Source organism: Ictalurus furcatus, chromosome 9 (genome assembly GCF_023375685.1).
Source record: "Ictalurus furcatus strain D&B chromosome 9, Billie_1.0, whole genome shotgun sequence".
NCBI classification, from domain to species: Eukaryota; Metazoa; Chordata; class Actinopteri; order Siluriformes; family Ictaluridae; genus Ictalurus; species Ictalurus furcatus.
Window position 1 is genome coordinate 19,779,193 of NC_071263.1, and position 14,227 is coordinate 19,793,419.

At 40.3% G+C, this 14,227-nt stretch overlaps 1 protein-coding gene across 1 annotated transcript; it reads left to right on the top strand.

The window, feature by feature from the left end:
- Positions 1-6,342: 6,342 nt before the first annotated feature.
- Positions 6,343-13,682, top strand: bmp4 (bone morphogenetic protein 4). The gene is made up of 4 exons (XM_053633591.1): positions 6,343-6,653; positions 10,019-10,138; positions 10,755-11,110; positions 12,594-13,682. The coding sequence occupies exons 3-4, from the start codon at positions 10,762-10,764 to the stop codon at positions 13,451-13,453; spliced, it is 1,209 nt and encodes a 402-aa protein (XP_053489566.1). The 5' UTR covers positions 6,343-6,653; positions 10,019-10,138; positions 10,755-10,761; the 3' UTR covers positions 13,454-13,682.
- Positions 13,683-14,227: the final 545 nt, after the last annotated feature.

A 14,227-nucleotide genomic window follows, 5' to 3' on the forward strand; every position in this document is an offset into this window, starting at 1 on the left:
TTTCTGTCATTTCTTTCTGTCGAGACTGAAGAGCTAATCGCCTTGCTGCTTCCCGCACTGTCTTGCCAAAATCCCATGGTTCACCCACATCGGGATGTTAGCATATTCTGACTGCTTGGAATTCTTTCCTGCTGTCCAGAGAGCACACACTGTGTTTTAAAAACGTGTTGAGCTCTTTCAAGTTTTATTTGAAAGTATGTAATTACATTCTTGGAAGAATAACAGGTCCCTGGAGTGATTTATATTGAGTATTAAATGTCAAGGTTTGAAAAGACACAGTTAACACTTGCTCATCCACTTAAGAGGCTCTCAATGGCCTGAAATTCTAAGAGGCCTTTAGGATATAGATGTGTAGTAAAAAATAAATATGCTGAGAAAGAAAGAGTGGGCATAGTATAGAACAAATTGGAATAGAGGGTGGTGTAAAGGAGGCTGAACCTAGAGATGCACAAATGATATAGATGATATAGATATGTGCATATATAGATGTGTGATATAGATGATATAGATACAGTATGCGCAGTGATGTACAGATTGGATTAATTTATTTCTGTTTTCAATTCTGCTTTCTGAATCACACTCAGCTTGTTGTGATTGGATGAATACTTAAAATACTGATGTTAATAATTATTTAATTATATGGTTTGTGTGTAGAGTTTTACACCCATAACACTTAATGTCCTGTAAAATTTGCTATGCCAATCCTTTTGCAATGAGAAATGCAAAGCAGCATTTTGTAAGTACATTTTTGAGCTCAATTATAATACAATAAAATAATTGAATCACTCAATACACTATATCAAATTAATCCACGGGCATTGCATTAATTCTGAGAGTGATCACATTTGTCCTTTTTTTTATTTAAAAAAGGATCGCAGAATCATCTGATATCTATGATTTCATTAATTAATATATGACTATGTTAAATATGTTAAATTATACCTGAAAGAAAGACACATCTAGCTTCAATATAATTTCACTGTAGCATACAGACACTGGTGTAGTTGACTGACAAGCTATCATCAGGTCATAAACTAAGACACAGTGCTGTGGCTGTGAGTTGTGCATTGCTGTGGTCCCACTATGTCAATCTGTTCCCTAAGATTAAAGTACTATCTTCAAGTGCCACACCAGCCCCTGATAAAAAAAAAGCTTTTTAATCCATTGAGAAAAGTCCCCTCTGTAACCCCCACTTGCAGAGCAGACAAGTATAGCTGGGATTGCTGCACTCTATGAAGGGTCTGGAGAGTGTTGCGGCAGCTGACTAAAAAAGGCCCAGGACACCTCACTCTTCAGCAAACAGTTCTGATAACATCTGCCAGGAGCTGCTTAGCACCGGTGACAGGAGGTGGAAGATGGAAGGCAATGGAAGGACATTAGAGACCTGTCAGTCACTTAGCCAAATGGACGCTGGTCCATCCTTCCATCTCTCTGCCAACTGTGAATTTGGAGAAATGTCAGCATCATGTTATTTCTGGAAGGGTTTGACATAGACTGTGCTATTAATGGGACTATACAATAATTGGCCATTTTTAACAAATAAGCTCTCTGAAAAATATAATACAGGATGTCTCAAAAGTCTCCATACATATGGGAAATGAATTTTTTTAGCTACAGTATATGTTACTTTATTTACAAAACATCCATTTACAAAACAATATATGATTGCCATTTCTTTGTAAACACACGCAGAGTCATCTCTTCCAACTTCGGCTCCCAGTTTGGTAACAGTGTGGTGTGTGATGTGCTTGCCATGTTTCCTGTTAAAGTCCATCATAACCTTGTGAAAGCTTCCCGATCCAGCTATGAGAATGATTTAAATATGTTCTTCTTTTGATATAAGCATTCATAAAGGCTAGCTGAAAAAATATATAATAAAAATATGAAAGTATGACAAATTTCGTATGAAGACGTTTTCCTAAAAAGTGTTAATTTCCCCTATGTATGGAGACTTTTGGGACACCCTGTAGTGTACAATGTATATTATATACTAATATAATGTACATTCAATTCTTGATGTAATAAATTGCATTATTGCTGCTTATGACTGGAATTATTCCAGTGATAATATCTGAAAACTGTAAAGAAACTCAGACATTGTTGTAAAGTCTTCTCTTTCACTTGTATTTGTCAAAATGTTTGATGTCATAAAACGTAAGTCGTAATTGACCTTTTATGGTAAAATTAAATTAAAATAAAACATAGGTTATCTACCTTGTTCCAAGTATTTTGGAATAAAGAAAATTGTTTTACTGTACAGATAACAGTATAACACTGATAACATCAATACTCATCCATGACTATAAGATATAAAACACACTGTGTTTGTTAAAATGTATTATCTGTGTGGACATGACAGAGTGAGGAGCGGTCACTTATCTGCTCTAGCACAGAGAGATGTAATGTAAGTTCCAGTGTATCAGAACCTGGAAAAAAACTTAACCTGGAAAAATCCTGGCAGTCCTTCCCTGTTATTTCCTTAGAGTTTACCTTTTGACTCAGAAGTTTATATGCCATTTCCATCACCAGGATTAAAATAGTTCACCCAATCCTCCATTCTCCTCCCTTGCAAACACCAAAACCTCCAAGTACTTACAGACTTTAAGAGCTGTGAGCTGAGTTGGAAGGATTAGGACCATTCTTAGTGTGGCTCATGCCATTACAGGTGGCCAAAAGGAAGCTGGGCCCAAAGAATGTTCCAGCAAAAAAGGAGGCGCCGCAGAAGCTGTGTTTGATCAGTGAGCAGGGCGCGTGTCTCCACTAGCAAGCTGGCTGAAGGGAGAGTAGAACAGAGAGAAGTTGGCGCTGACCGATGGGAGAGAAGAACAGAGAGAAAAGTAAAGTGTGCTGTGACATTGCACAGGAGGTCTTCTTTCTGAGGTCAGCTTTGAGCTGCTGTTGAAGTCATTGATTGTTGATGAGAGTTCACACATAAGAAGATTCTGAGCTTGATTTATCCATCCTCTCTGACTCACATTTGCCTCCTCCACAGACGTGTGCTTCTGACCTCTACAATTACCCAATAGCAGATGTCACACAGTTAACCTCTTCAATCACACAACACCAGGTAATGATGTGAAATAGTTTTGGGATTACAGAACCGAGGACCAGGCAGCTGATGATTCATGTACCTTCTTCAGAACCTAATACCAAAGATGGCAGGATAAAAGCAGTATGGGACAAACTAGTTACCTTTTAAGGTGACCTGTAGTAGTAGTAGTTTACATTGATTTTGAGCTGAGGTGTGTTAAATGGTAGAGATGGAGTTGACTCGGTGTTGAGAGGATCTAAGCAGGGATAGGGAATCTCCGTCCCCTCCTGCACATAATGCCTGCAGCAGAACCACCCACGGGAGGCAATCTCTCTGTGATCTCAGGAGGCTAAGCCTGGTCAATGCCTCAGAGCACACCTCAATTATGTGTGCGCACACACATACACACACACACACACACACACACACACACACACACACACACACACGTGCACACATACACTCTGCTGCTATAACAACAGACCAAAAAAAATTTAACCTGAGCAAAGCCCTCACCTCTGGGCATGACTAATATTATTCTCACCAACATCTCTAAATTGTATATTTTCTTGCTTGATCATCAGTCAGATCTATTTTGTGTATCATAAGGCACAGGTGGATAAAACTAAATATACAAGGTGTGCAAGATATACAGACATTTGGTGGTTTTGTTTATATAAAACACACATAAGATTTACAAATATGCTCTTTATGAATCACTGGTATTGAACTGGATTGTGAAATTGTTTTCAAAAAGAACTGTATGTCACACAAGTTAATCACTGGAAGAATGTTAATTCCTACCCTTTAGCTAATTTAGCTAATAAATACCAACCTGGGACGATGAAGGCCAACATGTGCGTTCTCCAAACATGTGAAATTAGCCCCTTTCTGAACTGTTGCTCATTCAGCATGGTAGGGCAGGTGACACGCTTGGTGAGAGTGACTAAACAAATGCTTGCAATTGACTACTGTTGTTCTTTCTGATTGACAGTAGAGATAGAGGAATATTGTCCCTACCACCCAAAGAGCAAGACCAATTATGCCCAGTTATGGCATTCATGAGATATGAACTTTGTAATCTTTGGAAGAATAGACCACTCAGGAACTTCAATCAATCAAACAAACAAATGTGTACATGTGAGGTTCAAACTGTGTCGTGTGCTATCCAGAATAATCCAGAGTCAGCCTGTATGTAGTTGTTCACTGTGAGAGTCCCTATCGCTCCGATTGTACTATTGTAAGATATCAGTAGCATGGTTGCGTGATATGCACTGTAATTGACATATAGCTGAAGATGAAAAACTCTTAATAGAGAATGCTTAAGACCCATCTACTGTGTTAATTCTGTACAGCATAAATGATTAAGCCCAAGTGTTTCCTGATACTGACAAGTGACTACACATATGAAACTTCTTAAAACATCCAGCCACTGACTGGAAAGTCAGAATCAGCAAGTAGAGCAGGCCAGAGCATATGTGTATAGACACAGTGTCAAGAGTGCAGTTCACCGTTTGCTGGAACTGTGTGAGTGCACAGCTGTTGTGCAGTTGCACACTAGCCAGCCATGATGTGCGGGTCCCTGTCCCTATCACAATGCACCATGTTACACTGTCGGTCATTGCTTTTTATAGATATCGCTATAATAAACATGACAAATTCTAATAAATGAAGATGTGCCATGAATAAAGAGTGAATGTACATTACAGTCTACTTATTGGCTGACGACTGTCTATGTGTAGCACTGAGTGAGCAGTTACTTCATCACATTTACATAACAAATGTAATGACAGGGTCGTAATGATAGAATTATAGACCCCCCTGCCCCCGCACCCCACTTCCCCTTCCCCCCTTCCCCAGTAGATTTTTTTGTCCTTGTTTGTGTGACATGTGAGCAATTTTTCTTTACAGTGAAATCGGAGGGGGTGGTGATGAGTTAAAGGTACCTTCTGCCCTACTGTCTCTAAAGTGAATGCAGCAGACAGGGACGCAGTATGCTAATGAGTGGGTGTCTGTGAGGACTCATTCACGTACAGGGCCTTTAATGGGCAGAATGAGGGCAAAAGGAGAATTGCAGTGATTCTGGTGATAAGGGAAGTTCACTGATCTCCTTTTTTCCTGGAAAGGTCATGTAACAATGCGAGCTCTGCAATGCTGTTTAATTGCTCCTCAGCAGTGATGACTTTCTATAAGAGCTGTGAGGTGATGAAGCTGTTTGGATAATCCACTGATGCAATTAGACACTAAAGAAACATTTTGTAAAACTTACATGGGCTTAAGTTTGCAATGTAACTGCTTCACAGTCTGGTTGCTAGTGGCCTCCTCAGTGTCATCGTGTTGTTTTGTATACATTAATGGACGTGTAAATGAAATGGCATACATGCAATTCAGTGATCAGGCCTGGTCATTTGCATTAAGTTTGTTCAGTCTAACTTAAATATTTACTGTGTGTATTTTGTAAGGCTAATTGAGCAACACTGGTCAAAGAACTAGGGATCTTGAGCATTTTTAATGCATAGCCCTTCATTCCAGTTGGAGTGTTTTTCATGATTTTTATATTTTGTGTTAAGGCCATAGCAGTCCTGTTTTCAGACCTGATTCTTTGATAAAGAGGCTGTATTTACAACAGGATTTGAATTTTTAAGGTTTGGGTAAATTCCTGTAATGCTTTAAAAACTAAGAAGTCTAAATAGACTATCACTTTTTCTCTGTCCGTCCGTCCGTCCGTCTGTCTGTCTGTCTGTATGTATATATATATGTATGTATGTGAGGATTGGGCATTAGCTCTTTATAGTGGCAAAATATCCCCATGGTCATAATAATAGCCATGTGATATTTTTCACCTTGTGTGGACATTTGACTGGACCCAGGTGATTTTTTTTTTAAAATATAAAACTGCAGCTGTTATTTGAAAAGTATAATATCGGTAAGATGTTTTGGCTGTTCTCTTTCTCTCCGTGTGTGTGTGTGTGTGTGTGTGTGTGTACGTGAGCGCGCGCGCCTGTCTGTGCGTGTGTGTATGTGCGCGCTTGTGTGTTGAACCTGTACACCGTAAGCGCTGAAGTCATTTTAAAAGGCTATATGTGGCGGCCAAGGGAGCTGGTGCGCCACCCATATATTACAAAAAATATGACAAGTTCCACTGTCTGTTCTTTCAAAGACAAAAATGGGGGCATGTAACAGTTGTAATAATAAAACGGTATGATTTTTTGTTCTGTTCTCCGGGGATCCGGGTGGGTGTCGTGGGGTGGGCGGTCGAACTTAGGTGTTGGGCTGTGTGTGGGGGGGGGGAGAGAGGGGGAGGAGGAACAGCGACTCAAGTGGGCGGCCACATAAAAACTGCAGGCAACATCAGGCGCGCGATCAGAGTGCCCGTGATAAACGTGTGATGAACAAGTGGAGATAGGAGCCGAGTGTCTCATTGGTCTTTTCACCCAGGAGCCCAATGGTCTCAGCTGTGTCTGTTTAGAGGGACTTTTTTTTCGGGACTAATAACCCAAACGCTTTCCTCTTTGCTTTTTGCCTGTATATCCCGAGTGTATGCTGCGCGCTGTGACTGTCTGGAAAGCGCCTTCGCTCAGTTCACTTGGTGTTGAGGACACGCTTCGCGCATCTACCGATGGTGAGTGAGTGCTCTCCTCTATCACATGTGCAGTGGATGTCTGTGATGTTTATGTATGCATATTCACAGCGCAGGATCGGATCGTGTTACATTTCCGCATGTCATGCTTTTTAGAAGTGAACCTTTCATTCATTTCCCAAACTTAAAGGTGATTCAAGTTCTAGTTTTGTTTTTAAGGATCTGAATAGAAGCGCGTTGCTTTAAATGTATCAAGATCTAGGATTTCATCCTGCATGGACGGTCTAGGAAAAGATGCGGACCAGGATGTTTTTTTGCGCGCATGGACAACCATCCCGTTTTCCCTGCACACACCTGCCCGCTCATGACTGCTGTGCGCGCTCGCGCTCGCTCTCTCTCTCTCTCTCTCTCTCTCTCTCTCTCTCTCACACACACACAAGCCGGAAGAGACGCGCAGCGATCAGTTTGTGGGTCGGCTCTGTTTTCTGCCGAGTTTTAATTGGTATAGTAATGCATTGCATCCAAATCCTTGTACACGCTTCTCCAATAAACCCGCAGATAAATCACATTTAACTAGCGCATTCATAAAATGTCGGGGAAAACACTTTTAAAGTCTCACGCGCTTTGGCAAAAATAGTTTGTTGTTTTTGTTTAAATGCCAAACCCACTGGCGGCAGATGCTGCTTTATCGGTCCATGTGGTTTTCTCGTTTAGCGCAGAAGAACCTTGCAGGAGAATATGAGAACTTTAATAGCAGACCTATAATTAACTGTTTAGAGGGTAAACCGAACTGAGTCCTTTAAAAACATCACACCTCATGCTTATCATAGGATTATCTTCTGTTATTCTATGCGTAAAGAATCTCCAGAAGTCCTACAAAAGCGCAAATGTTTGGACTCTACGTATTTTAATAGCGATTGTTCATTTTTTACGCAAACGTGGGTTTGCGGGTGGAGAGGGGCGTTATGGCTAAAAACGGAACATAAGCAGGTTTTTAAAACCGGATCACCATCAGAGCTCTGACTCGGTAATAAATCAACTCCAGGGAGCCTGACGTTGCCAAACCGAGATGTTTGGTTTTTGTGTATTTTTGCCTCTTATATTTTAGGAAACGTAAATCTGTAGTAGAACAATAGGGAAGAGCGAGTTAAATATAGTGGCCCACAGTTTTAGTTACACGCAGAATACAACGAGTTCCTCTGATGACTTTCTGTGTTTCATTTTCTTAATGCCTTTTTTTTTTTTAACTTAATTTTGATTCAGTGATTAAAGTACGTTATTTAAAAAAAAATCATAGAATAAAATTTCTGTAGTGCATGATTATCAGAAACACTGGATACTCTGCAGTCCTGTTCTCTGTTTAGTTTCAAGCAAATCATGAGTACTGCAGAGTATTGGCAAAATGAAGTGTTTGGAATGTAAATAGAGTGAAAAGTTATGTGTGGTCCAAAAAATGTTCTAATGAGCATATGGAGGCGGGGAATGAATGTTGTTAACTTGTTATTCGTAGTCCATTTTGTCACTGTTTCATAGATTTTGGAATGTAAATCTCCAGCTGACCTTAACAACTTAACAACTCCAGGGCCTGTTATACATTATACATCTGTGCACTAGAGCCCAAAACCATGGGACGACACAATACAACCTTCTTGGAGCTGGAGCGGCAAGTTCTGAAGAGCGTTCTGGAGAGATCTGAATGAAGCGTGACAGAGATAAAATGCTAAAATTGGGACCTTACTATTGTCTGTTCCTGTGGTAACCTGCTCCCCCCCGTTCCCTGTCAAATTCCTCAGGAAACACATCTAAAGGACCATGTGCATAGTATGCTCTCATTAAGTCAGGTTAGGGAAAGTGAAGTCAAATGCTGTGAGGCCCACAGGACTCTGCCAAACCAGAGGAAGCAAGCTGTCGGAGCCAAATTGCACCATAAGCTGCTCTCATTGCAAAAGAGCTTGCATAGCTCTTCTTTATCCTCAAGCACATTCGCATAAAATCCTGTAAATATTTTGGACAGTGCACATTTGGTTTTCAAGCAAGAATTTGTGGTCTGAACTTACTCCAGGTGTGTGTGTGTGTGTGTGTGTGTGTGTGTGTGTGTACGTGTGTGCTTTAAAGATATGTGGTGCTAGTGAGAATGAGCATTTTATGATGTTTAACTCTTCATAGTTTTTGCACTGATCAAATGCTACACAAGAAGTTGCATTTTGAAATTATTTTAGTTTGTAATTTTTTTTATGTATTTAAGCTATTATGGGCCCTGGCACCTAGTAAACTGTAGTATATTAGTATACTACAAAGTGTAGCATACTGAAGTCTGTCACCCCACCTCACACATGGGACATCAGTTTGATTGAACTTATCTCTGGAAAGTAAAGCCCTATGATCAAACACATATGTAAACCCCATCCAAGCTGCACACTATAACGACTGAGCATACAGGGTCAGATAAGGGTCACCACCATGATCTGGATCCAGACTCATTCCCTGATTGCATGAAGAACAAGCAAATGGAGCAATAAAACATGCTAACAATTGTGTACTCATGACACACATACACACACACACACACACACACACACACACACACACACACACACACACACACGCTGCGTTCTCGTTGTTATGAATCATTTCTGTTGTAATGTTTGGGCTTGATCCAGTAGAACTGAATCCAAAAGATGACAAAATGCATTTGTTGATGCTCTGACCCTTTGATTTGGGTCATTTAGGATAAACACTCTTAATTTTATTAGCACATTTCCTCACCGTACTTTGACGAGTGATTAACCATACATTTGTTTATGCCCTGTAAATTGGTGTGACTATACATCAACTGCAATCCAACTGCACACTGGTCACATTGTCAACTGTGTACCATCTTTTAGGCCCTTCCTTTCTTCACCTTTATTTGTACTTATGTCCAACTTGTGTAACTGTATTCAGAATTGGGTCCAACTTTGGGGATATATTTACTTAAATGCTTTATTTATGATTTTTATGGGTTTGGTGGGAATTGTGTGCCTCCTTTAACATACAGGAGATGTAATGGGTTTGAGTGCATGATATGTACTGACAGCAAGTTCACTTCGTAGGCCAGTTTAGGTGAACTCTGGGTGGAGGCTGGGGATTACCAAATTGCTTTTGTGAATAGTTATGAGAAGCAGTTTGTTCACAAAAGCTCCCCTTTGTAAGGCTCAATGGACTATGCTATCATGTGCCCTCTGATAGGACTTTTTATGAGCTGTGATGAGTAATCAGGGGGATTAATTGTTCATAGGTAAAGGAACTGTTTATTTCATAATTTTTTGGTGTATTTTTGTTAGATGAACTAAGAGGTTTTTTTTTTTTTTAGCTTGGTAGGACATTAAAAATCAATAACGTTTTCTGGTTTGAACTTTATCTTTCAGGACAAGACTCTCTCCAGTCTCAAGCAGCCTCCCAGCACCACTTAGCATTTGCTTAAGGAACCCGTCCCGCATCGGCTCCCAACAAACATGGACTGTTTCCCCATGCTTTATTTTCTGTCGGTAAGTGGACCACACCTAACCAATTTTGCCATCTGACACAGCTGCTTTCTTAGGATTTAAATAGCTATATTTTAGAGAAATTTAAAAACCGTGGTCATTCCAACAAAACAATAATAAATGTGCCTTTTTGACTTTTTCTCTAAATGTTTGAAATGTGTGTAACGCAGTCCTTTGTTTGGCCTTAGTCAGGTCATGCTTGTAGGGATCCTGCTTCTTATCGAGTTAGAGTTTGCTCTGACCCTGAGGCTGCTCCTGTCTTTTTTGTCTAATCATCCTGCTGGGTGAGAGGGAATGGGAATGTATGGCTCCTCAAATTCCATTCAGAAAGAGTTTGTCTGCTCTTTAATGGTATTGTAGATAAAAAAAGAACATAGTGTATGTGATCACTGACCTTTAAACAAGCAAGACTGAGCGATTATTAACTGTTAAAATGTTTTCACTTGGAATTATAATGCAGGGACATAAAATTTTTCGGGGGTGGTGTTGTTTATATATAAACATATCTTAAAACATTGTGTCTTCTCTCTCTCCTCCTTCTTTCTGTTTTACCCTTTCCATTTTCTGCTCCTGCTGTCCCTTCCCACTTTGGTCTGTCTCATCCTCAATTGTCCACCAGAGACAACATGATTCCTGGTAATCGAATGCTGATGGTCATTTTATTATGCCAAGTTGTACTGGGAGAGAGCAGCCATGCTAGTCTAATACCCGAGGAAGGGAAGAAAAAGGCACTGGGCAATAACCCAGGTCAAAGTCATGAACTGCTGCGGGACTTTGAGGCCACGCTGCTGCACATGTTCGGCCTGCAGAGGCGGCCACGGCCCAGCCGCTTGGCAGTGGTGCCCCAGTATCTGCTCGACCTCTATAGGCTGCAGTCAGGAGAAGTGGAAGAGGCTGAAGCTCATGATGTCAGCTTTGAATATCCTGAGAAGTCCACTAGCCGAGCCAACACTGTGAGAGCATTCCATCATGAAGGTAAGACCCATTTAGGTTATTATATTTGCCACTCAAGAAATAAAAAGTATATTTGTATTATTGCGAGTGATATTCAAACACTTTTCAGAGCAAACACTTGTAATAAAAAAAAACGCTCTACAGCAGTGTACCTCTGTCTTCAATTATGTGGATCTTTTTGAGGGATTGTCCTCAACATGCAATTATCTTTAATGCTACTCTGCAGACTTCTAAATAAAGTCCTGCTGCCAACAGTGTGGGCACTTAAGGCAGACAGAGTGCCCAGGAGCCTTGAAAAAACAAATGCACAGTGCCAAGGTGATAAAGGGGCACCAGCATGGCACCAGGAATACTCATTATTTTGTGTTTTATTGATTTTGTTGGCAATATTTATTCTTGAATAAGATCATATTAAGGGGCCATATGTGCAGGGATGATGCAAAGGAGAATAAATAAAAAGACTAGCAAAGACGTCTGCCATTGGGAAGGCAGTCTTTAAGGTCAGTCTTAAATTGGCACACAGACAGCACAAGAGAAAAGCAGAATGCTTAGAATCTTGTCTAGGAGTTTGCTTAAATAATTCCCTTTGTTATCAGTGAAAGAGCTCATACATCCTATCACAAGTAGAATTATGTACAAGGTGTGAATCAATGCAAAGTAGTTACTCTGAAAATATACACTTACGAGTTAGAGGGTTATGGGTCTTAAGGGTCTTTGAAAGAGCAGTTCAGTTATTATGCAAAGAATGCAGTTACAACAGTATTTAACCAGTTTCTATGCCACCCAACGCCAGCTGAGTTAAAGGTTAATGATTATTCTTGATGAAAATTATAAACGTTGCCAGTTAACAAACTTAAAATCTAATCAAAAACACACAGAGAATAACAAGAACCACCTGGCCGAGTTCAGGTCCTGGGTGTGAAATAACATGGCCAAATTGAACAAGAACATGGCAAGCACAGCATTCATTTTCCTACAGTGGTGATCTTGCCAGAATTTTGCAGATTGAGCCCCTTTGTTTGTTATGCAGCCACAGCACAGTAATCAGGCTTGCCTCAGAATATCTGGGGGAAAACGGCTGGTTGTTGCAGATTCTTGTGATAAAGAAGTATGTAGTTAAATGATAGTTAAATAAACCCTTTGAAAGTGAATGCGTATGTATCACTTAAGGTGTCTTTCACATCTTTTGCCCCTGCACATATATGGTTTAAAACATATATGGTTTATGATTTAAAATAACCTTCAAATTAATTTGTAGCATCTAATTGTTTTGCAATTCCATAGTCTTGTACAGGTGGAGAAACACAAGTTTTAGGGACATTGTTGATAAGGTTTTGGGTATATAATCAGTGCTGGGGAAAAGAAGGAGAATTCCGCTAGAGCCTACAGTTTATAGACAGGGGAAGTCTTGATTTGAAGAGCTACTCTTACTTGATATGAAGTGCTAAACTTAATTACTCTTACATACATACGTACTTAGCCTATGCGTCTTGTCTCACCTCAGAGCACATGGAGCAAGTGCCATCAGACAGACCGTACAGCATCGAGACTCCTCTGCGCTTCTTCTTTAACCTCAGCGGCATCCCTGAGGATGAGCTGCTTTCCACGGCAGAACTGCGGCTGTACCGGAAGCAGATTGAGGAGCCTGGTTTGGAGTCCCAGCATGTGGGAAATGCGGACCTCCATAGGATCAATGTGTATGAGGTGCTGAAGCCACCGCGGCCCAGGCAGCTGATCACACGCCTCCTGGACACACGCCTTGTTAGCCACAACACCACCAGCTGGGAAAGCTTTGACGTGAGCCCGGCTGTGTTGCGTTGGACCCACGAGCGGTTGCCAAACTATGGACTTGCTGTAGAGGTTCTGCATCTGAACCAAACACCGCGGCACCAAGGCAAGCACGTGCGGATCAGCCGCTCACTGCACCACACTTCAGAAGAAAACTGGGACCAGCTGCGTCCTTTGTTGGTCACTTTCGGCCATGATGGCAAAGGCCACCCACTGACACGCAGGACCAAACGCAGCCCCAAGCAGCGAGGCCGTAAGCGCAACCGCAACTGCCGGCGACATGCGCTGTATGTGGACTTCAGTGACGTAGGCTGGAATGACTGGATAGTGGCACCACCGGGCTATCAGGCCTATTACTGCCACGGGGACTGCCCTTTCCCTCTAGCAGACCATCTGAATTCTACGAACCATGCTATTGTACAAACACTGGTCAACTCGTTGAACAGCAATATTCCCAAGGCCTGCTGTGTGCCCACCGAGCTGAGTGCCATCTCAATGCTCTACCTGGATGAGACTGACAGAGTAGTCTTGAAAAACTACCAGGAAATGGTGGTGGAGGGCTGTGGCTGCCGCTAGCTGGGTTTAGCATTAATAAATGCTAGCGCAATGAAGGCACGACCTAATGGCCCCATTGTATACCTAAATATTTTCACTTGGATGCTTATTTATAACGTTTATGTTGAGATGTTTGTCTGTCTCCTTTTTGTTTCCTTGACCATATGATCATATATTTTGACAAAATATATATATTTATATCTACACATTAAAAATAAAAGTGAGACATTATTTTAAACATTAAGAAGAAGCTGTACAACTTTTCATGGTGTATATTAGATTGTATAAGGGTTTTTATTGAGAAATAGCTTTAAAAGTTTAAAAGTTCATATATATATATATATATATATATATATATATATATATATATATATATATATATATATATACTGATAATATTTATTACTTTCATACTATATATATATTTACACAAAAAAGGGTGAGAAATGCTTAACTTCCCAGCCAATTTTTGAGCAAATGACCAAATGCAACAAATGCATAATTTTTGTATGGAAAAGAGCACTGTGTGAAATGATCAACTAACTGATTTGTGTGATAAATCAGTTGAAGAAATCATAAATGTACTTTGATTTTTTTTTATTCACATTTTTTCGTCAACTTTTAGACGAGATTTTTTTTAGATGTCCCCATAATGTGTTTATTATTATTATTATTATTATTATTATTATTATTATTATTTAAAATAAATTGTAAAACAGTACAAGACATCGTGACATGAATATAAAAAAAAAGAATAGCGGAAGAGCTCTAGACATGCCGGCTTTTGCATCAGCT